Source organism: Phaethon aethereus (genome assembly GCF_964289735.1).
Source record: "Phaethon aethereus genome assembly, chromosome: Z".
NCBI classification, from domain to species: Eukaryota; Metazoa; Chordata; class Aves; order Phaethontiformes; family Phaethontidae; genus Phaethon; species Phaethon aethereus.
Genome location: NC_138577.1, coordinates 3374903 through 3397996, shown reverse-complemented (window position 1 = coordinate 3397996; position 23094 = coordinate 3374903). Strand labels below are relative to the sequence as shown.

The following is a 23094-nucleotide window of genomic DNA, read 5'->3' as shown; positions in this document are numbered from 1 at the left end:
GGCTGCTGCTGAGGTTTGCTGTGGGACCCCGAATTCAGGGGGTGTCCCACCCTCGCAGCTGGTTTTTAAGACTATTTGCAGAACTGTCCAGGGTAACGCCGCCTCATTTGCCTGAGCAATTTTTGTCGTTATAAGCTGAAAAACTCTGTGGCCCTACCTGCTCTCAGCTGCTTGGGAGGGAGGTTCATACCCTCGCGGGCTGCTACCGTGCTTTCCTTGCGATGCGGTTTCAATGGGCAGTCGGAGACATAGCGTGCTATTGAACCTCTGCCTTCTGTAAATCACTCTGGCTTTTTCAGACAGATTAAAATAAAAAAACAGCAAAGGGGAAAGGAAGAGTTACAGTTTTTTGTGTATTACAAATTGAAAAGGAAAAATTAACCATCTGAAAAACGATGCGTGCTTTTGGAGGAGATAACTAATGAGTCTCTGAAAGGTCACAGTTTTGCTCACAGCTAACCTTCAGCAAGCCATTACGTAGGCAGGGCATAGGCAGTGCTGTTATCAAACGAATCCATCTCCTCTTTTCTTCCAGGAGCGGGCCTGAGACCTGCTGAGGGATAGCTGGGCAGCGCCGCGCAGGGGACTCCTCCAGCAAGCTGCAAAGATCAGATGGCACTTGGCTTCACCAGCGAAAGACATACAAGGGGAAGGTGTTGGAACTGCATACGTGGAAACTTGCTGTGCTGAATGCAGCCGACAAAGTGAGTTTTGGTCTGCAACACGTCAGGATTTCTATCTGCTGATGGGGAAGATGGGGTCTGCCCGTACCGAAAAGGGACCGACAAGAAGGGTGAAGCTTTGCTGATGGCTGGGGAGCCCAGCCAGTGCCTGGATGTGCTTCGCTGGTGGGGAAAACGCTGTCAAAACTTGTGGGTGGAGAGGGTTTGGGGCAGCGGAGGGGCCATGGGGCTGCACTGGGCTCTGCCCCATGACGGGGCCAGCCATCTGCCTGGGCACTGAGACGCCAGGCACACGGGGCTGGGCGTCTGGCTGCACCGCCAGCCCCACGCTTCAGCATCGTCTTGGGGATATCGGAGAAGGAAAACAAGAAAGTGGCTGAAAACTGTAGCAGCACTGAACTTTTAGTCTCAAAAAAAATGACCTTTCTGTTTTGCTAGAGATCTCTGGGCTGCGTTTATCCACGCTGCTTGGAAAGTCTCTTCTACCCCTTGATTTCTCACCCAGTTTAAAACGTTTTATTTGTGTGTGTGCTTGCATCTTTTTTTACTGCATCTGCATGTCATCTTGAAGCGATGGGCTCAGAGCGAGACCCACCCAAGCATCTGTAAGTAATAATGAGGTGCTTGATTTCAAACCACGTTTGTGATCTGGAAGCCCTTCGACTCTCCCAGTTTTTCAAGTGACGAAGAGGAAAAAGCTGAAAGAGGACAGAGCCCGCGATGGCAGAGAAGTGCGACTGTATCGCCAGCATGTATGGGTACGACCTGGGCTGTCGCTTCGTTAATTTTCGCCCCTTGGGCTTCGGGGCCAACGGGCTGGTGCTGTCAGCCCTCGACAGCAAGAGCTGTCGCAAAGTGGCGGTGAAGAAGATCACCATCGGCGATGCGCGGAGCATGAAGCACGCTTTCCGGGAGATCAAAATCATCCGCCGCCTGGACCACGATAACATCGTGAAGGTGTACGAGGTTTTGGGGCCAAAGGGGACCAACCTGCGTGGGGACTTTTTCAAGTTTAATATGGTGTACATTGTCCAGGAGTACATGGAGACGGACCTGGCACGGCTGCTAGAGCAAGGGAAGCTCGCTGAGGAGCACACCAAACTCTTCATGTACCAGCTGCTGCGGGGGCTGAAGTACATCCACTCAGCCAACGTCCTCCACCGCGACCTCAAGCCAGCCAATATTTTCATCAGCACGGAGGACCTGGTGCTGAAGATCGGTGACTTCGGGCTGGCCAGAATCGTGGATCAGCATTACTCGCACAAGGTAGGCAATTCCAAATAGCTGAGGCCGGTGCTGTCTCGGTGAGCTGCCGGCCGGCACAGGGAGGCATTGAACGCCTGTAGGGTGAAGTGGTTGGACTGTGGTGGATCTTCTCAGGAGAAGCTGGTCCTTGAGCCTGTTTGGGCAACTGTAAGCCCTACTGGAGTGGTCACTGGTGGGGCGGTCGCTGGTGGTGGTTACCCTCCATGCCCCAAACCAGGACGTGTTTCCTGGGGATAGCCCATGGGTTGAGTTCTGCCGAGCACGCCCCAGGGCTCTCCAGCACTGCAAAGCAGCAGGCAGGGCACACGAAGGGTTCAAGTGCCATTCGGGTGTCTTTCCTTGCATTGTATCATATATATCAAATATATACTTATGTATTTTATTCCATCTCAGCAATGGACTGTGCGGAGGTGTGCATTTGTTCTATTTACTTAAGCGACTAAGCTCTGTGTTTCTGGCTTTGCTGCTTTTATAATGAGCTGCTGTTCATCCCCACAGTGGAAGCATGTGGAAAGGGTACCTGGCTTGTCCGCAGCCTCTCTGCTTGCCTTTTGTCCTCACTTCTGTGCCAACCTGCCTCTTAAAAACCCATCTCTGTCTGAATTATGGTTATTTAATTGTAGGGAAAGAGGGATGGGTCTCTGAGATACAGTCATATTCTTTCATTTGAGGTCAAGATACAAATAATGTATAAAAGTTTTTGTTCTTTGGTACTTACGTGCTGTATTATAATGTAATAATAATTGCGAGTGGCCGAGTGCAGCCCAGGGCAGCCTGGCGTGCCCCACCGCGGCCCTGCTCAGGGCAGGGGATGCCCAGAGCCCTCCAGGCCCTCCAGACTGGGCATCCCCTGCGATCCCGTCTGTTGGTCCACGCACGTCTTCTTGCGGCAGTCTGTCTGGGATGGAGAAGGAGGAAAAGGAGGAATGAAGCAAAATACCTGCCCTTGAGTATCTGAAATCTGTCCCCTCCTTGGGGGGATCTTTGGGACTGACTCCGTTTTCCTCTCCTGCTGCTGTCACAAACTTCTCTCTGTCAGCCCAAGGAGGGCTGAAACTCCCCAGAAGTGACACTTTCTAACAAGCCGTTAGTGTGCAGTGGGCTGTGGGCTCCTCCGTGAAGAATTGCATTCCCCAGCAGCTGCCAAACCCTGACAAAGTAATTGAAGATACTGAAAACAGTTCCGTACTCAAGCAAAAATGCAGCTATTAAAAGACCTGCATTTTCCTTCTAGTACACTTAATTCGGTGCGGCAGTCTCCTGCAGCAAAACCCTGCCAGTGAGGTAGCCCTGGATGTGTTGGTCTGTCTTGGGACAGGGGGATGGAGAGGGACCTGGCATCCCATGGCCACCTCCAGGCTTTCTCTTGCCCTCGAGAAAGGGAGGTTGGAGCTGGAAGCAGTTCGCGGTGGCATTGCTGGTGGAGCAGCTCATGGTGGGAGCAAGTGGCTGTGGTGACAGCGGGCAGGCAGTGTGGGAGGGAGGTGAGGAAAATGGGTGAGAAGTCTCTGTAACACGCAGTCCTGATGCTAATGGATTTTGGAGGGAGTTGCAGATGTTTAATGCAGGTTGCCATCCAGGCTGGAGGTTTGGTGCAGTGGAGACTTCATCAGCTCACAGACCCACATGGTCCCGGGCGAAACCGAAGTACTGTGTGGTCTGCACCAGTAGACGTGATGCAGTCTGCACCTGGTTTCTGGTTAAAGTTACTATTTGGTATTGTAAGATAAGATAAAATCTGTTTTCTTGAGCTGGACGTTTGTGTGGATGAGTTCAGTGTCCCCCATGGACCCGCTGTCGCCCCTGTGCCAAGGTTTAAATGTGCTTTGATTTACTCGTGGGTTTCTGCCCAGCGCAGCTCTGATTTGGGTGCCGTTGCTTTGCTCAGGAAGGCAGGGAAGGGGAGAGGGAAGAGGATGTTGAAAAGATGATGTTGTGATCCTGAAGCTGAGCCCTGATCTGTTCTGGTTTCTAGTCTGGGGTTTGGGGAGAAAGAAAGCCTGGGGGAAAGGAAGAAGGTTGCAAGGGACATCCGGGAGTGAGCGCGGGGTCCTTGTTACTGCTGCCTCCCCGTCCCGCGCTGCCTTCCTCACCAATTGGTTATTACTCAGCTCAGGAGGAGACTCCTGGCTTTCTCAGTGTGGGTTTTTTTGAAAGTCAGGTGCATTCAGAGGCTTTTACCAAGGGTAACTCCTAGAGAAAACCCCTGCAAACAAGGTAGTGGTACATGAATGCAAAAAGTCACTGATTTTAAGGAGCATCATCTTGTCAGAGACTGCAGGATCAGGGTAGGAGTTGTCTGCCTGTGTCTGCTGCAGAATTATTGTTATTTCTAAGCAATTCTCCATCGCCTTAATAACAGCCAGTGCAGTGGGAAAGAGCTGTCGAGGGCTGCGGCTTTGTGGTGGGATGTAACTTTGCAAGATACCCTTGCACGAGCATCGTCCGATTCTTCCCAGGGCTGGGAGGCTGGAGCATCAGTGCAAAAAACCAGCAGAGCCCCACTGTGCAGAGACCCGGGTACCGCTCCAGAGCAGAGCTGAAAATAGCAGCGCTGCGGTGAGCATCCAGCACCACAAATAATGTCAGTTATTTGTAAATCCTGGTGCTGGGGAGCTCTGTTTGCTGAAGCTGGGTGACAGACACTGCAAAGGCAGAGAGGTACGATAGGAGGGCTGGGATGGGGCTTGGGTCAGTCCCACCTTTGATTTCCAGCTCTTCTCAGCTGGCTCAGAAAAATCAATTCCTCTCTGTATTTCTCTTTCAACCTCCGCTTTCCTCAAGGACTCATACGGATTTATAAGCGCTCTGCTCTCACAGAAAGCATCAGGGGACTGGAGCATCACCGTGTCCAAAGCTGTCGAGCCTCCATCCTGCTGCTGACCGGCATTGAGCAGATCAGGGATCCTTATGCCCTGAATTTTGGTGCTGCCAGCAGATGCTAATGCGGAGCTGCCCCAAAAGCAGATGAAATCCTGCTCCCTGAGTAATTAATTGCTCTAAAGACCCAGTAGATCCAAACCTGGAAGGCAGTGCAGAGCTACACCTCTAGCGTAACGTTTTCTTGCAAGCCTGTGCAGTGAGGCAGGGTTGTCTTAAGCACTTGGATTTATTTTTTTTCCCCTCATGATGTTTTGTATCTGGAATATGCTTAGACTGATGGCTGGGATCTGCTAACATGAAAAATTCCAGGTTGCGTGTTGTCATTCACCTAAAAGGTTACAGCTCTTCTGACCCGATGTTTCTCAAATCCCAAACCATCCTGCTAAGTGTTAAAATGGAAAATAATAACTACAGTGGTGTGTGAGCCGAGTTTTAAACACAGTGTAGAAATACATATACCGTCTAAATAATAGCCCTTACTTGGCAATGTGTCTTGTTTACATGACTTGCAGCAGGCAACTGTTTAATTAAGAGAATTTGGTGGGAAAGGGAGAGCTCTCCAACTCTGAGAGATGCCCTGGACCACAGCGGGGTGCTGGCCTTCACCATCTTTGAAGCAGAGCAGCTTCGCCTGTGTTTCTCCCACCATTTGGGTAGTGTGTGCTGCTCAAATCCCTTTCTCCATGTGGTAAGAGCAGCATGGGGATATCTGTTTGTTTGAAACTTCCCAGGAGCAAATGAGATTAATTTCAAGCTGCCAAGATCACGTCCAGATCTGGGTCTGCACCTTCACGGGCTGCTTAGACTTGACAGCTTAAACTTTACCCCTGCCTCAGGTAAACACACTTCTAAGCTCCCTGGGTGCTTACATACTTGCAAACACCTCTTCAGGGCACAGAATGTCAGGTCTAGCAGGAGAGGACCCTTGGGAGATGATTCTGTGTGCCCCCTCTCTGTCACCCTGTCGCTTCCTCGATGCTCTCGCCATTCAGCTGTGCAGGCTCCTTTCTCTTCCTTCTTCCTACTCTTTTTATCCCTGGGAGTCACTAATCCTGATGTTTATCCCTCTAGAACTTCTCCACATTAATCCCTTTTTCCCCGGTCGCCGCTGTTTGTGGTCTGAACGCTTTGCTGTGCGACTCAGCGCCCAAAATGTGAGCTGAGGAGTGCTGGAGATGAAGATAAGGGGCAGCTCCAGCGTCCATGAGCTCCTTATTTTTATGCAAAAGAGTCAAAGCTGAGCATTTCCATTTTCATAAACCACCTCCTTACTGAATGCAAGCATCTCGCCTTCACCATCGGAGTGCTCTGCAATGCCCGAGGCCCTGCCTGCCCCACACCTCGCTGCCTTCCCCCCATGGTCCAGTCCCTGCCTGCATTTCTTCAGAGGCTGCCTGGGTGGGTGTAGCTGCCCATCTATCCATCCATCCCCACTCTTATGCCCTAATAAATATCTTTGGCTCCAAGTGAGAGTCCAGATGTGAACTGCCCCAAGTTTGGGGAGGAAGGGGGTGTAAAAGTGAGATGCTGTCCTCTCTTGAGCACCCTCAGCTCGTACTGGGCAGGAGGGATGGGAGAGCAGGGAGATAGCAAAGTCAAGCATTAAAATTTGGGATAAACCCAGCGGAGAAGACAACAGAAATGCCTGTTGTATGAGGATATGGAGACTTGCTTGAATCTCTTTACTCGGGTGACGAGACAGCAAAGTGGGGTGCTCCTTAGCCTGCCCATGTTGTACAGGATAGTCAGGTTACCTCTTCTGGGGGTCTGGGGGCTCTGCCTGGTGCCCCAAAGTGCTTGGGGGCATCTGCATGGGGCTACCAGGGGACCCTCTCTCCCTTCGCCCATTTTCTATCTTAATTACGGAATTAATTGGTAGAAATTCCATGCTAAGGAGGGTGCAGCAGCCCTTTTAAGGAGAGATCTCATGGTAAATAGTTTCCAGAACATCTTAAAAACCTTTGAAGTCCTCCCTTTGTTTTGTACTTGCTGATCAGTGCAAACATAATAGTTTCCAGTTCATCCAGTAAAATAATAAAATTCCCAGGTGGGTCATCACAAAGAGGTCTTCAAAGGAGATGAGGACATGGGATGTTGCTCCGCTGGAGGGGACCACCCTCCGCATTCAACACTGGGGCAGCTGCCCGTGGCCCCATGCAGCCAGCGCTGACACCCCACTGTCACCCCGACTCGGTTATTCTCCTTCTCTGTCCTCTGATGAAGCACGTCATAGTCTGCGGTCCTGAAATAAATGCGTTCTGTCATCCCAAAACGATGAGAACACACGTCATGTTGCTGGAGCCACGCACAACAACAGTTTTATTATTTTATTATGGAGCAAGGTTACTGCAAATCTGGCATCTTTCTCAGCCCCTCCTACAACTGCCCTGTCTGCCTTTTAGAAAATAAGGTTAAAAACTATGCTGTGAAGAGGCAGCAGCCTGCTGCTGTGCCAGGATTATTCCAAAAGCTTGGGGTTGTAGCTATTTTGAGTCGCTCCTCCCTTGGCACTGCAGCCATCTGCACCGGGAGCCGACCCGGCTCCTGCGGCTGCAGCAGCAGAAATCCCATTCCTGGCTGTGGATGGAGGCATGGATACACGGGCTGTGGATGGATCCTGCTGGATTTCCACTTCAGGCGTGCCTGGTCTGCACCTCTGAGGCTTTCTGAGTGCAGGGCTATGGATTTGGGTGTGAAGTGCTCTCAGGAGAAGCTTTGGGCTGCAGCGTTAGGGGGTGCTTGGTTTGCAGTAGGTGGGATCCTGAATTTCAGCATCCACCTCGAGGAGACATGCCCTTGGTCCCTTCAGCACCAAGGAGGAGCTCTGGGTTTGGGTGACGGTTGTTTCGGAGCACTGGTGGGTCTTGGTGCACTCCCCGCGTGGTGCCATGCCATGACAGCTTCCCTCGGCACGCTCGGGATGCAGCTGGTCCAGCATGCAGTGACCAGTGTGACACCGGGATGCAGCAGCAGCCACGCATGCCTGTCTCTCCTTCTGGTGTTGCAAGCAACACCCAAAATCCGTGTTTTGTAGAGATCAGAAAAAGCATTCATTTGTCTTTGCTTTTCTGTTTCCTTGCTGTGTGGTTTGATACGACTTGATGCTTATCCTACCTGTAGTGAATTCATCACCTTTATAGGCTGCTTGAGCCATTCCTGCACGTGCCACAGGAGCAGAGGAGAAGCAGGAAAATGATACTTGAAAATTGCAAAAAAAAATAGCATGGGAGGGCTTGAGAGCAAGCTTTGGACTTGAAACTACTTTTGTTTTTAAATTGACTCCGTTATATTGGTTTTTAAAGAGATTCCAGTGGTTCTTCAGTTCAGAAAGGGCTGTGCTGAATCCACAGAATATTGTCATGAAGATCATAGAATCATAAAGGTTATATGTTCCATCTTAGTTGGAACTGATGAATATGCTTCTGCTCTTGGTCCTTCTGTCTGGGTGAATCTACACGAATGGGGAAATTCTTGTGCTAAAGCCCATGCCTTGCATGTGTGATGGCTGGAAGTGCTCGGGCTCTCCATCCTGCCACAGCTGCTGCCCTTGTGTAAGTCTTGGCATTGCAGGTAAAATAAAATATGTATTTTATATTTAAAAAAAAAATCTAGCCCATGTTTTAGCCACTGTGAAAGGCAGAGCAGACATAGGTGTTGGGGCTGGATAAGCCACTGAGGACTGGGGTGCCATGCTGCCCGGCCGAGGAGCGCTCCCAACTGCTCCTGCCGAAGGACCACGGGCCAGATGGGAAGAATCTTGATTTTTTCAAACCTCCCACCATTCCTTCCCAATATTTACACACACACAAACACCCCATGAGGAAGAGGAAGGATCACCTAGAGCCCAGCAGTAGGATGCCATGGGAAGCAAGGGGAGGTTCAGCTGTATGATCCAAGAGTTGGTGGGATGGAGAGAAGCTGTAGGTTGCTCCTCTCCATGGGTCCTTCCTGGGCTTGGCAGTGGGTGACCCAATGGTCTGGGTTACGCTGCAGATGAAAGCAGGGAGACAACGATCAAATACATGGTGATGGTAACTGAAGAGGGAAGCGCAATGAGAAGCGCTGCTAATTAATTACCATCAGTAACCTCACATGGCAGGGGAGGGGTTGGAGATGTATCCAAAATGTTTGTTGAGATTTTGGAGGGAGTTTTCTCTGATAGGTAAAAGATGCCTAGAGAAAGAAGGCTTGGCTTGTGGCAACATATAGATATTTGCAATATATTGCTCATACATTTTACATGGTGCACACCCCCCTGAGAACTCAAATCCGTCTTGCTGTCAGAGGGGAGAAACATATGAACTGAGCGTTAAACCTGTAAGGAAAGTGGCATTCCTTTGCTGGGAAAGGGAGGAAATTGCTCTGGCCAGGAATTGCCCTGGATCACTATCCCCAGAGTTTATTTTCTTAGGATCTTTCCAATAAATACCAATGTCTCTGTTGTTGGGAATAATTTCAGTAGTTGAAAAGCGGCAATCTGATCGGATAACGCCTGGGGGCTTTTGTGCCCGTTCTGATTCAGCAGCATTAGCAAAAATACAGCAACATTAAATGAAACTTCTCAGCTAATCAGTCTCCATTACAACTTATCTTAAGAAGACCAAAATTAAAATGTTCTTTGAAAAGTAAACCCTTTATGATTAAAAGCTTGATGACTTGCATGTTCGGCAATTGGAACAAAAACCCATATTGGGGGAAGAGGAGTGTTATAAACCTCGTAGTGTTTGTGGTGATGCGTTACTCTTGCGTCTAGGCTGAGAGAGGTATCCTATAATATCCTAGGAGATGTTATATAGCATAACTGCATCCACAGTTGTATTGCAACTGAAAACAGTTTATGAAATTATGTCAGTTAGGATGGAGTTTTTAACTGAGTTTTTGCATGAACTGTATTTATGCTGTTATTGCATTTTGATACTCTCCAAATGCTTCATGGCCTTCAAATGCAGTTCAACTTTATAATTTAATTTTATTTTGTCTTTTGTACGGTGTTTCAATCTACCTCGTTCTCCTAATGCATTATATTTAATGTAGAAAATACCACTTAGGAATATTCCAACATTATTCTGGTGAAATAACCATTCATGTCCAACCCCAGTGTGGCACCCGTGCATCCGGAGCTTGGCCGGCGGACAAAGCCGGGGGCGCTGGGACATCCCTTAGGATGCCAGCGTTATTTGCAGGATTGAACGCGTCCCCTTGATTTCAGCGGGAGCTGCTGAGCGCTTGGCACTTGTGTTAAATCTCCCGGGTGAGTTCAGGAATGGGAAGGGCTGTGGTCCGAAGCGACGATGGCGCTCCGTCTTTGTCCCATGGGGTGCTGCTGAGGGCATCTCCTTTAAAACCAGGACAAGCATCCAAACTGACCATCCTCACTGTAAGCAAGGTAGGACGGAGGACGAGGACCTGCCCCACGCAGGGGCCCCAGCGGCTGGGTGACAAGAGAGGGAGGCGATTTATTACGCAGGACTCAGGCTCAGTGCAGAATGGGCAGGGTTTCCTATCCCTCTTCATGAGCTAGCTCATCCCTGAAAGGGCTTTTCCACTTACCCCGTGGCATCTTATTTTCAACAGTTCTTGGCTAGGAGCCCTTGCGGGGCTGTGTTATCTGCTCGGCAATGCTTCAAAACATCTGCCGGTCCAGGAGACTTTCCTTCCAGGCTGTAGTGATTCTCCTCCATAAATCTGTTTTCCTGCCTGTCCCCTTGTTCTCCTCTATTACGAGATCTCACGTCTCACCCCTGTGAGATGCTGCGTGGGCTCATCCGCAGTTCCCAGCACGTGCCCCAGATGGAAGCGGGGTTCACTGCAGCAGCATCCCGAGGATGCAGGCGCGGCAAACTCACCCGGCTTCTGTGCAATGCCGGATCCTGCTGAGCGCATCCTCTGGGTGCTGCTGGCTCGGGAGCCCTGTGCGCTCCCCGTGCCACGTCTGCTCTGGGCTCGTGTGTCCTCCGGTGCTCGCTGTGGGTTTGTGCTGACCCACGGGTGGCTGCTCTTTCGTGGGCTCCCTTGGGAAGTCCTGCCCTTTTCAGCATCAGTGCTGGGAGTTGGATCCATGGGAACTCAGCGGTACATAGCTTGCTGTTTACATAGCCAGCGGTTTAGGTACCTATGGAGGGACTATAGATATAAGATTAACTAGAGATGGAATCAGCAAAAGATTTCAAACTGATAACATTTGGAAATCCAAGCACTGTGCTTGCGGGTACTGAGCTGGGAAAGGCTTCCTTCACGCACCCGTGGGTTATAGCTAGGACCCAGCAAAGTACTTAAATAACGTGCTTAACTTCCAAAAAGTTTCAGATGGTCAAATTGGGATTTATGTAATACATCTAAGTCTTCTAATAGTGACCTGAAATAACTTTTGCAGGTTCGATCTGCAAGTCTGTGCTACTAAAGCCATCTGTCCTTTGCAGAAGATGCTGCAATACCATGGTAACAAACAGCAAATAAGTTTTTTGGGAGCAGCAAGTGCTTTGCCTCCTGAAGCACCAAAGCATTTCTGTTTCCAGCATTGTATGTCTCACCGCTTTGCTTCCTGCGAGATAGAGAACCACAGCCTGCTGTAGGTGCAGCACAAGCGTGGTGGGCAGGTTCCTCTGCAGGATCCGATGGTGGGGCCACAGTGGGCAGCGAGGGCTGACTGGGGAGGAGCGAAGGAGCTCCCTTGCAAGGTTACTGACGTCTCTGTCTCTGCTTTTTCAGGGTTACCTTTCCGAAGGCTTAGTAACAAAATGGTATCGCTCCCCCCGCCTCCTCCTCTCGCCAAACAACTACACCAAAGCCATCGATATGTGGGCAGCCGGCTGCATCCTGGCCGAGATGCTGACAGGAAGGATGCTCTTCGCTGGTAGGTTTCTGGCTCCTGTTGGTTAATTTTTTTTCTTCTTCTCTCCTTCCTCGCAACCCAATTTGAAGGCTTTTTAGTGTGGCAGAGGGAATTCCCCTCTCCTTGCCAGCCAAGGCAACGCTTGTAGCATTGCTGCAGGGATCCTGCACTTGGTTATGAGATGTGAGAGCTGTCTCCAGAGCAAACTTCACTTGTACAACCTCTGCTATTAGAGGGTCCCTTGTTTGGTGCAAACTTCCCTGGTACAGGCAGGCCTTTGAGGCCGGAGAAGAGTTACCATCTTGATTTTCACTCTGCCTTATTGCGCTTGTCTGGGATGGACGTGGGGTGCTACGGGTGGGATGGCACCCAGTGGGAAGCCACCGGCCGGTGGGGTGCCCAAGGCTGGCCGGGATCAACGGTGCCTCTGTGCCAAGACTTGCTGGGCAGGGATGGTCTGCTGCCAAAAGCAAAACCCCAAACAAAGAACAATTCTGATGAAACAACAAAACCTTTTTCTATTTCTGGGTTTCCAATAGAAAATAAGAGCTTCTTGTTGTGAGGGAAGATGCTAAAAAAATATCATGGGGTGGAGTATAAGGACAAAAGATAATGTGGCCTTGTCCCAAGAGGTTTGTCCTCTGTGCTGTGGATTTGAATTGTGATTGGTGTCTTCAAGGTATTTCTTTTCTTTGAGGGAAAACATTTGAGTGCCACTACCCATTTTCAGCCATTTTCAGGATTTTCCTATAAGCAGGTACTGGAGTTGTAAAGGTGCAGTGCAAGGAAAAGACGACAAAAAAAGCACCAGCAAGGAGCACATAATTATCAGTGCAGCATTTGAAGCTTGACTCTGATGTTCTTGAGAAGCAAATCTTTATTTAATACAATTCCAAAAATGCCACTGTCTGGTGCAAAGCTGTGCTTCCCAAGCTGGGACGTGGAGCCGTTCATGCAAGAATGAAGCAGCTGCTCTCTGGCTATCAAAGGAGCCCGAGGTCTGCCAGCGATGCTCCTCCCTGATTGTCTCTACCCTCGCCCATTAGCGTTTTGAATGACAAGGTTTAACGCATTTTGTGAGCAGCTGTTTGCAGAGTTGTGTAAATAAATAATTAGACCCATTAATAATGGAGAAGGACATTTTCTTCACACTTCTTTCAGTGCACTGCAGAGCTCTGCAGCCGGTGCTTGATTGCAGCTGCTCCGTCGCTCCCTCCCCACTCCTGCTTGCAGCTTCCATATCTCTTTTGTGGAAGCTGTAAATTAAGCAGTCTGTAGCATTTCGAAGAGATCACTGAAATTACTTCTCTCTTTTGCCTTCCTCTCATTCTCGGTCTTCCCTCCCCAAAATTTTCAAATCCAGGGACTTCAGCTCCAAAAATTATGCATCAGACCTGGCCGTTCCTGCTGCCTCCTTGGGATATATCCCAGGAGCAAGGACGTCTCCACGTGCTGCTTGTCCCTGCGGGCACAGGGCATTTCTGGTATTGCTGGGAAACGCTGCACATGAGTGAGCTCCCGAGACAGCTCTGCCAGCCGCCTCCCCTTGCCGAGCTGTGGTTTGCACCGTGCAAGAGTCTTTGAGCTTTCTGGGTAGAAGCAAACTGGACGATAAGGCTAAGGCTTTGCCAGTCCAGGGCGCTGGACCCAAACTAGTCCCAGGTAAACCAAAGCAGCAGAAGCAAATCCCAGCACAGGTGGCAGGGTCCTGGTCCTCCAGGAGCTGCACCAGACTAGAGCAGCGCGACGCCTCTTATTAAAGTGGGTGTAGCTGGAGCCCCAGGAAAATCCTTTTGGACTCTTAAGTCAATCTCTTTTTTCCTATATTTGCTCCTCATGTCAAACAGCAAAACAAGACTGGCTTTGTCCAGGTCCTTCTCTGGCCATCCCCATCAGAGCACCCCAGCACTCATCTTTGTCCTGGTTTTCCAAACTCTGCTTGACCCCTCTCTCAGCCCCAGCTTGGTTTTTGTGCTGTTTGAGGACCCCAGGAATAGAAACTACATTGGCTGACACCAGCCATCTACTGCCTAGGTGTCCAACCTGCTCCCTAAAGCTCCCTCCATGGTCAAGGCAGAAGCAAAGGCAGCTCCAGGATGTGATTCGTCTGGCCTCTCTTAGCTGTCTGCCTTCAGCTGAGATTGTGCCTTAGAAATATTTATTTTTCTACTACTGCTCATAAAGAGCATCTGGAGAACAAGCTGAAGTGCCCATGCTGGTGTTGCACATGGCTACAGATGAGATCAATCCTGTCCAGGCTGGCCGGGCAAGGTGCCCCAGAGCAGCCATACAGGAACCTACTTCGCAGGTTGGTTCCCAAGAGTCCACAGCAGATTAGAGATCAGGAGACGGGATTTGGCACATCACAGACTGGGCTCAGCTGGACACATGCTGTGAGCATCCCTGCTCCTCTGCTTTCAGACCTGTGCAATCCCAGTTGAAGGTAGGACACTTAGTTAATGGGTGGGGATCGAAGCCGAAGCTCAAAATACATATTCCTTTTGGGTTGCTTTAAAAATAGTTTGTAGACTTGTTACGGGAAGGTCTTGGCCCCGTGCCCTGTTTTCCTGGCCTCCTCCTATACCAGTAAGTAAAGAAGAGCCGGGGTGGGAGCTTGGCAGTGGGGCAGGGTGCCCGTGGTGTCCCATGCCATGTACTGTCTTTCATCTGCTGGTGGCCAAAGAGGAGGAGAATAAAACCCCACTCAGAATAGCTAAAACTGGCAAACATTTGCAGGACAGCATGGGTTCATCTTTGCTTTTGCTTTTCTTCTCTTTGCTTGGGAGAAGGAGTTTGTCCCCAGCCAGCTGCAGCCCCCATTGCTGCAGGACAAGACTTTTGGAGAGTGCTGGGTCACCAGCAAACACCCCGTGGCAAATAACAGCGACGTAGTTCCCAGAAAGTTGCAAATCTCCAGTAATTGCCTTACGCTGGATAAATTGTTTTTTGAGTATGCGTCAGCGGCACAATTTAAATTGGGTGCTTAGCATAAGTCAATATAATTAACTCAGTTGTCTATCTGGGGTGCTTAAGCAATGCAGTTAAATTAAGGTGCTCGGTTATTAGGAATAGATGTCACTCGCTGCTTTCGTTCTCCTATGCAAGTTAATGAACACCCAGCAGAGAGGGACCCTCGCCCTCCCTGCAGCCCCATCTCTGGGCAGTGCGGTGGCAGGAGCAGCTTTGGGTTTGGCAGAGCCCCGGGAGGGCACAAGAAGTTTGGCTAACCCAAAGCTCACAGGGGCGTAGCACGTCTCCAACAGCTAAAATCTGGCTCACAGACCTTTAGAGAGCTCCCCACCATGAGCAGCATGGAAGACAGGGAAGAGCATCCATAACTGAGCGACTACAGCTCCCTCCAGTGACTTTTCCACCCTCTACTGGCAAAGCATCTCTGAAAGCATCACCAGTGGAAGCAAGAGAAAATAGGAGAAAAAGAAAAGCTGCCTGTCCTCATGGTTCTCCGTGGGGATCACCAGCGGGGCCGTGCCTGTGACCAAGAGCTAGGAGGTGGCGCGATGGCTCTTCCCATGGGATCGGTGCTTCCTCCTGGAGGATTTGCTAGCAGGGCTTGGGTGTTCAGCTGGGACTTGGCTGCAAGCCCGGGGAAGGGTTCTCTTTTCCCAGACATGATGCGGAGCTCCTTGTTCTCTCCTTGGGTAACGACAGCATGTTGTGTTTATTCTGTCTGTAGTTCGTGTTTTTCTTTTCAGGAATTAATGCTTCCAGAAGGTCCCTAGAAATTACATAAATAGAGGATAGTGGTGGAGAATTGGGTTCCTGAGAGCCATAATTCAATGCTTCCAGCATTGCATTAGCAGCTTCTTTGTGTGACTAAACACGGTGCCCTTTTGCTGCCAGGTACCTTCAGTGAGCAGTAGCTGGAGCTGCACTGAGAAGAGCCACAATGCCTTTGTGACTTTTCATACCCTGTAATTTTGATCACAATTTGGGAATTAGCCTGACTCACAAGGTGTTTGTTTCCTGATGGTCATCTTTAGTTTCTCCTGGAGCCATGCTGTGAACCTCTAAATGTCATAAAATTAGTTTTTCTGTAGGAAGGTGAATTCGTTTGCCCAGGATTGATATTAGGAGGGTGTCCCACTGTCTTTTTTGCTTCTCCTATTGCTCTATCTTCTTCTGAGGCTTTGTTCTGAGCAGACGGGTGCTGTGATGGTGACGAGCTGTGCTAACGTCAGTGTTGGTTTGGAGCTGTCTTAAGTTCTTTGCCATGTCCTGGCTCAGAGCTCTGCCATTCGCCATGAAAGTGGCCACAACTGCATTCTACCAAACCTTGTTGGAGTGATGAGGCCATGACGGATGGAGACCCTTTCTCAACCTTGACATTTGGACCTTCCCTTGCCCAAGGGGTGTGTTTAGGGTTAGCTCCCTGGATGCAAGTCTGGAAACCTCCTGCAGACAGACGGGGAGCTCTGGGCTGGGAAGGACAGCCCCTGCGAGGTCCCAGGGACCCCCGAAGGGATGGGGTTGCCTGAGGGCGTGATACCAGTAATGGTCTCCGCCATCCCCTACGAATTGGCCTCTCCACCCTCCCTGCAGACTCAGAAGTGCTGTGCCATAAATGAGGCTTGCTCACTCCTCTTGCTACGGATCAGCCAGGTGCTGCTTGCCGGTGAAGCAGCCTGAAATCCATCAGTGGGACAGCAAGGGGCTTGGTAGCCCAAAAATCCCCGTTGGTTTGTCTGCCCCAGCCAGCTCACTGTCTTAATGGATAGTCCTGCCTCTAATGACAGAATATTTATAACCGGTGTTTCTGGCAGACAGAAAATCAATAGTGCAACTCAATATTTCTGCCAGCCTGCTTCTCTGTACACGTAGGAAGCTGGAAATCAGCTGTGGAGCTCTTGGTCGTGTCTAATAGTGCGCTAAAGAATGGGATTAAGGTTCATTAACGAGGCGGTTGGCTCTGCTCAGCTGGTGCTGCCACTTCTCTCCTCTCCTTGACTGGTAGCCAGACCTGAGCTGGGACTTAGGGATACATGGATAAATATGTCCTGAAGGAAAAGGATTAAAAATATATATGATTGCTCGTAGCAGTTGTGGGAATTGTCACCATCAGAGCCTTGACGTCGTGCCCAGCAGCCAGGTGGGACCTGGTCAGAAAACCCCCTTCCCATTGGGAGAGCGCAGAGGTTGGGCACTTGCATTCATTTAAAGATGAAGCTTTGGCACCCCTGGAGCTGGGTTCATGATCTTTTTGTTATCATTGGGGTTGTGGCAGCACTTTTTGTCACTGCTGCACAGAGGCACTTTGCTTCTCAGCATAGCACAGCATGTGGCAGGGACACGTGGTGGAGATGGCGTTGGGCGCTGCCCTGCCCGGCTGCAGCCGTGTGAGCTGGGATGCTTCATCTGGGGCTGTGAACAAACCCAGCCGTGGTATTGCTTAAAGAGGGTCGTCAGTTTTGAGGCCGTTAGAGACGATATTTGTCTCCATGGACCCACCGATGGATAATAGCTCCCATGCCTGTGATTTCAGTTGGTACATTTTCTGCTGTGTAGCCATTTTAAAAAGATGTCTAGGTTAGTCAAAAAGCTGCACAGACAGTCTCAGGGGGATTACTGTAGGAGATCAGACTGTCTAGGTTAACTCTTTCAGCCTGAAAAAGAAGTGGCCTGGCTGGGAGTCCCACCATATTTTCCATGGAGCAAAGAGTGGCAGCTAATGCGGGGATGCATCAGCGTGGAGGGGCTGACGGGAGATGCGGCGCTGCGGTGACGTGACTCTATTCAGAGGGGTGGTCATGCAGGAGGGTGGCCAATAATACCAACTACCTCCCAATTTAACTTGTGGGTCTCAACTCACTGCCTGTTTTTTACCCATTTAGGGGGTCACGAGCTAGAACAGATGCAGCTTATTCTGGAGACGATCCCAGTTATCCACGAGGAAGACAAAGAGGAGCTGCTCAAAGTGATGCCCACGTTCATCAACAGCACCTGGGAAGTGAGGAAGCCACTGCGCAAGCTGCTCCCTGAAGTAGACAGTGAAGGTAGCGTGGTGCCTGCTGGCTTCGGCAATGTCCTTCTCCTGGGACTTACCCCGGCTGCTGTGTTTTTGGATCTATTTCCCCAGGGAGTCACAGGAATTGTCTTCTAAGGCCAAGTGCATGAACACTGGTGAATGGGATTCAGGTATCTGGGGGTTTGCAGTGCATGGTCCCACCTGTAGCTCAGGTGTCCCCACTGCTGTCCCTTCTGGGTCCTGCTTGACGTCCCACCAGGGAAGGCATGGGCTGCAGGACAGCACTCATGATGCAGTAGCTTTCTCACAGGTAGCTCATACAGAAATAGGAGTGAAATAGTCTTCCAAGACTATTCCAAGACACTTCCAAGGCACATCCCCTTCATGCCAGCCTTGCTTCCCTCCCTTCCCTTTCCTCTTCTGGAGCTGCAAGTGAGGGTTTAGCCCAGAGGTTATTTTCAAGCCCTGTTAATTTTCTTGCTCTGCTTTTTGGATGAACACAATTTTATAGTACAAGAAAATAAATGCTTTTGCTCCACAAACATCTGAACTCCATGAACTACAGGCAGAAATGTTGTCCAAGTGCTCTGAGGCTTGGACATCACTCGTGTTGGGCTGTCACAGCCTGCAATGCTCAAATACCACTTCAGCCTCTTCCCTCCTTTGGCTAAAGCTTAAAAAAAATCAGTAGTGTGTTGTTGTGAGGGGGCTGCAAACCACAGGCTTTTGGACCTGAACTTCTGCCTGGAGCAGCTTTGTAGGCAGTGAGAGCTTGCAGGTCGGCAGCCAGAGTTGAGCAGTGCGGACCACGGCATGTCAGCTCTTCTGAGCTCCTTCCAAGGCTTAAACCAGGCTGCTGGACCTGGCCACCTGCTTTTGGGAAGACGTCAAGACCAAGCCCGTCATGTTTGCTGGCATAACTCTTCGTTACAAGACGTCCACTATATGGGCTTGGCAATGCGATACCCATCGGCCCGGGTTACCCAGGGACCGCGTCAGCCTCCGGCAAGCAGGAATGGATTTATTCCCTGTCGTTACTGCGGGAAAAAAGGTTACCTGCGCTCCTTACATAATTCATCAACATTTTCCTGCCTCTCTGACCTGTAATGCATCGTAATATATAACTTGTAATATATCGTTCCACCATGCCTCTTGCCCGCAGTCAGTGACCTTATGAAGCTATTGATTCCTTCCTACTTAATTAGTCCAAGCAATGAAATAATCCCGTGGGAGACAATCGGATATTGGTTAATGTTTAAGCACTGAGGCAATAGGTATGGCCTGCCCTTTCTGCTGAGTGATTTTGCCCCTAAAGAAACTGTCCCATTCCCACAATTACATCTTTGGTGGGGATATTTCTGAAGGTACAATGTAAAATTTATAACTGAAGAAAGGCATATTCCTATTTGTACCATCTGAACTCTAAGGGTCTTTTCCATGTACCAAGAATCAACTGAATAAGCAACATCTTTAATGATAGGATTGGATCTTTTTCACATAACCTCAGTAAAAGGAATCATCAAAGAAACCACAACAAACCCTCTACGTTTAGATTTGATTCTAGTCACTTTAATTGCACTTAATTTCCTCCTTCGTCATTGTAGAAAGAGTTCATGCTCCACAGTCTTTTAAAAATAATTTTAAGCACTCAGAATTCTTTAAATATTAATGGATAAAATAATTTCATAGTGTTGATCACACAGAAGACTTAAAAAAAATTGCGCTTTAAATCTAATCCTGCTTCAGTTGCACATAAAGATGTGAAATCAGTTGTCTGAAACACAACGTGCCTGTCGAATGGTTCTGAGAGCGTGGAATCAAATCCAACACTGTCCAAAAGTCTTTTTGGGGTAGGAGCTTAGCCTTCTGGCCCAGGATCGCAGCACCAGGTATAACGTGTATATGCTGTCCTGTGGAGGTGTGATGCTCTCACAGTCATTTCTCCTGCCTTGCTAGATGAGCTGACACCTGCGGGCTGCAGGATTGCTCCACTGCAAGCACACAGCTCCCGTGGGGGTAAGATGGATGCAGCCAGGACAGAAGTGCCCATTTTAGATGCACACGGGGTGTGACCTTTAATTCCTTCCTTACTTCGAGGGGATTTGTTATGGGGCATTCACAAGGCTCATCCTGGAGAGGAAGCTGGTATTGCTTTTAAGGAATTAATGAGCTTGTTTCTCTCTGCTTCGCAGCTATTGATTTTCTGGAGAAAATACTGACATTTAACCCTATGGATCGATTAACGGCTGAGATGGGTCTGCAGCATCCTTACATGAGTCCCTATTCCTGCCCCGAGGATGAACCAGTGTCTCAGCACCCGTTCCGCATCGAGGATGAGATTGATGATATTTTACTGATGGAAGCCAACCAGAGCCAGATGTCTAACTGGGACAGGTACGGTACCTAGAGCTGGGTCAGAGACCAGATACTGGCTTAAATTCTTTAGGCAGAACTTGGTTGGTGAGTCTCTGACCTGCTTGAGTTCAGTGCTCCAGACCCACGGAGAACATCTGCTTTTCCTTCTTTGTGCCATATTGTAATTCTGGCCCAAGCTGGCACCTTGCTGAAGCCAACAAGAGGTTTGTCACTGATTCCATCAGGGAGCACATGTTGCGTCTGCACCTTCCAGTTACCGAGTATCTTTCCGCTCTTGGTTTTATTAACAGCCTATATTGTCCTCATTTGAGTTACATCTGTTTAAATGACACTATGGTTCTTCCCTCTGTCCTCTGTCCCTATGATACGAGTTATAAAGTAATGTAATTCTTGTACCTTTCGGGGACTGGGCCTGTTTTGGAGCTCTATAGTTATCACTTTCCAAGGTGTGTAAGCCCCAGAGGCCACAGATCTGGGGTCTTTTTAAAAATCCTTAATTGTGCTGACTTTTAAGTGGTTTGCTGAAAGTCATACAGGTAGTTTAGGGCAGATAAGAGCCTTGAGCTGAGGTCTCTCATGTCGTATGTGATTACCCCAGTTACTAGGCCAGTCCCAGTACCGGAGCAGGTAGGAAGGACGAAAGAAGCATCTAAGAATTAACTAGGTTCACTTTCCTATGGAGCTCCTTCCAGCTGAGCAGGGTGAGCTGGCGGAGGATGTCTGCAGCGCTGTTCCTCTGCACAGCAATTAAATCTCCTCGCCTTCTTAATCCACTGTATTTCACCATCATTGAAAAAATACTCTAAAGAAATCCCTTGCCTTCGCTATTATTAATCTCTTCGCCTGACTGAACAAGTATCAGGGTGGAGTCTGGGGAGGACAAGGTAAATTAGGTAGGGAGGAAAGCTGGAAGCTTTTCTCAGGATATCTGTCTTCAGTGTATCACCACCGCCCCAGCATCCCTGCGAGTTACAGTCCCAAAAGCAACAAATCAGCTGCTGGAGGTCACCTGGTCACCCTTTTATCTCTTGGCTTCCTTGATGTGACGGAAGAAGCTGGGACCTAGACTGTTGGTCCTGCCACCCATCTGGGGACATCTGCTATAGGGCCACAAACTTTTGCAACACAAGCTGAGTGTGTCAGAAACAGGAAGTGATTTTGCCTGTGTGCTGTGGGACACCTGAAGAGCATTTGATTGCCGGGACATCGATCCCCAATACCTGGGATAACACATCTTTTAAAGGCAGCTCGGTTAGGAACCAGTAAATTAGAGATCACTTTGAAAACCACGGGTGTTGTTGGGTAATTGCAGTCAAGGGAGTTCGACTAGTTTGAGAAGTTATCACTTAGCAAGGTGACCCTTAGGGATGCTCTTGGTCCACAACGTCAGAGTAAACTGCTGATGTCCAATCTCAGTGGGGATTTAAGCTCATCTTTTTCATTTTTATGGCAGCAAACAACGAGCACTTACACTGCAGGTGCTTGTCTGTGGGCTGAGGGATGATTTGGTGATTAATATTGTTAATCATGTTTTAATCCCAAGTGGAGAGAAGGTGACCATCAGTTAAATGAAGGGGCCAGTTGGTTTGGCTGTTGGGCTTTTTTTCCCACTACTGGTGCTGTCCATGCATCCTGGGAAAGCCTCAGACTCCTCATAAATTACTCCGGCCCTCTGCCCTTTTTAATACAAGAAAAAGGTCTCTAATATTAACAGGAATTTATAGATCTATAGGTAAGCACTATATTAGCAAGAAAAAGGTAAAAACAGCAGCAGCAGCGTGCATATCTGTTTGAGCGCTGCTGTTTCTAACAAAGCCATCATCTGCATGTCTAACAGCAGCACGTCTTTTGCAGGTATCACGTAAGCCTCTCCTCTGATTTGGAATGGAGACACGATAAATACCACGACATGGATGAGGTTCAGCGGGACCCCCGGGCAGGGTCTGAATCCATCGCTGAAGAAGCGCAAGTTGATCCACGGAAATACTCCCAAAGCAGCTCGGAGAGGTTCTTGGAGCTATCCCACTCATCCATGGACCGAGTATTTGATGCCGATTGTGGGAAATCGTGTGATTACAAAGTGGGGTCACCTTCCTACTTGGACAAATTGCTGTGGAGAGACAATAAGCCCCATCATTACTCAGAGCCCAAGCTGATTTTAGATTTATCCCACTGGAAAAGAGCAACCATAGCACCTGCAGCTGAGCTATCGTTGGAAGAAGAACCATCCAACCTCTTTCTGGAGATTGCTCAGTGGGTGAAGAGCACACAGGTGGGTCTCGAGTGTCCCAGTCCTCTTCCGGAGATTCAGGAACGGAGCCTGCCATCTTCTCCTCACCATCTCCGCAAAGAACCCACGGAGGTGAACAGTGAAACAGACCCTGAATTTGACTTGGATGTCTTCATCTCCAGGGCACTGAAACTTTGCACAAAACCAGAGGATCTTCCAGACAACAAGCTCAATGACATCAACGGGGCCTGCATATCTGAGCATCCCGGTGAGATTGTACAAACAGAGGTGTACCAGAAAGAGCGATGGTGAGGAACCCACACCCGGGAAACCCCGCTGTATCTCCCTGTTCCTCTCTGATGGTGTGGCCATTGCCGGGGGCTGAGTGGTTTCCATCTGTCATTGAGCATCTGTTTTTTTACACTATACCGAATGCCTTTTTCTGAAAGGCCAGCACAAACCACATGCCCCTTTTGATGCCTTAGAAATACCTTTAAGGGAATCAAGAGGTGTGAATGAAATACTGAGTTTCTTATACTGCCTTAACACTCTTGCCTTGCAACCTCTGGGACTTGTTTGAAACTTAAATGTACGAGGGAAAGGTGACAGTACATGATAAGTTTACAAACAGAAGTCAAAACAACTTCATTTCCTTTCTTTTTCTATAGCATCTTAAAATGATGAGGACAAAAATCAGCATTTTCATTATGGTCAGATCCCCTCCTGGTTTGACAGGTTCCCAAAACTTTGAGCTCCTCTGAGGCACCCGTGTGAGTACAGGCGGTACAGAAAGAAGCGATGCCAGGCAGTGTCCATCAGCTGTCAATCAGCAGAGAATAGA

At 49.2% G+C, this 23094-nt stretch overlaps 1 protein-coding gene across 3 annotated transcripts; it reads left to right on the top strand.

The window, feature by feature from the left end:
- Positions 1 to 1403: 1403 nt before the first annotated feature.
- On the top strand, positions 1404 to 22565 carry LOC309415524 (mitogen-activated protein kinase 4-like; the record flags this gene model as incomplete). Of its 3 annotated transcripts, none has more annotated exons than XM_082013065.1 (5): positions 1404 to 1949; positions 11541 to 11685; positions 17514 to 17669; positions 19840 to 20041; positions 21878 to 22565. In XM_082013065.1, 5 exons carry the CDS (start codon positions 1404 to 1406, stop codon positions 22563 to 22565), a joined length of 1737 nt encoding a protein of 578 aa, XP_081869191.1. The 3 variants fall into 3 exon arrangements, with proteins under 3 accessions (XP_081869191.1, XP_081869190.1, XP_081869189.1); XM_082013064.1 differs by having other exon boundaries at positions 17514 to 17675; XM_082013063.1 differs by having other exon boundaries at positions 11541 to 11706; positions 17514 to 17675.
- Between the last annotated feature and the right edge of the window lie 529 nt (positions 22566 to 23094).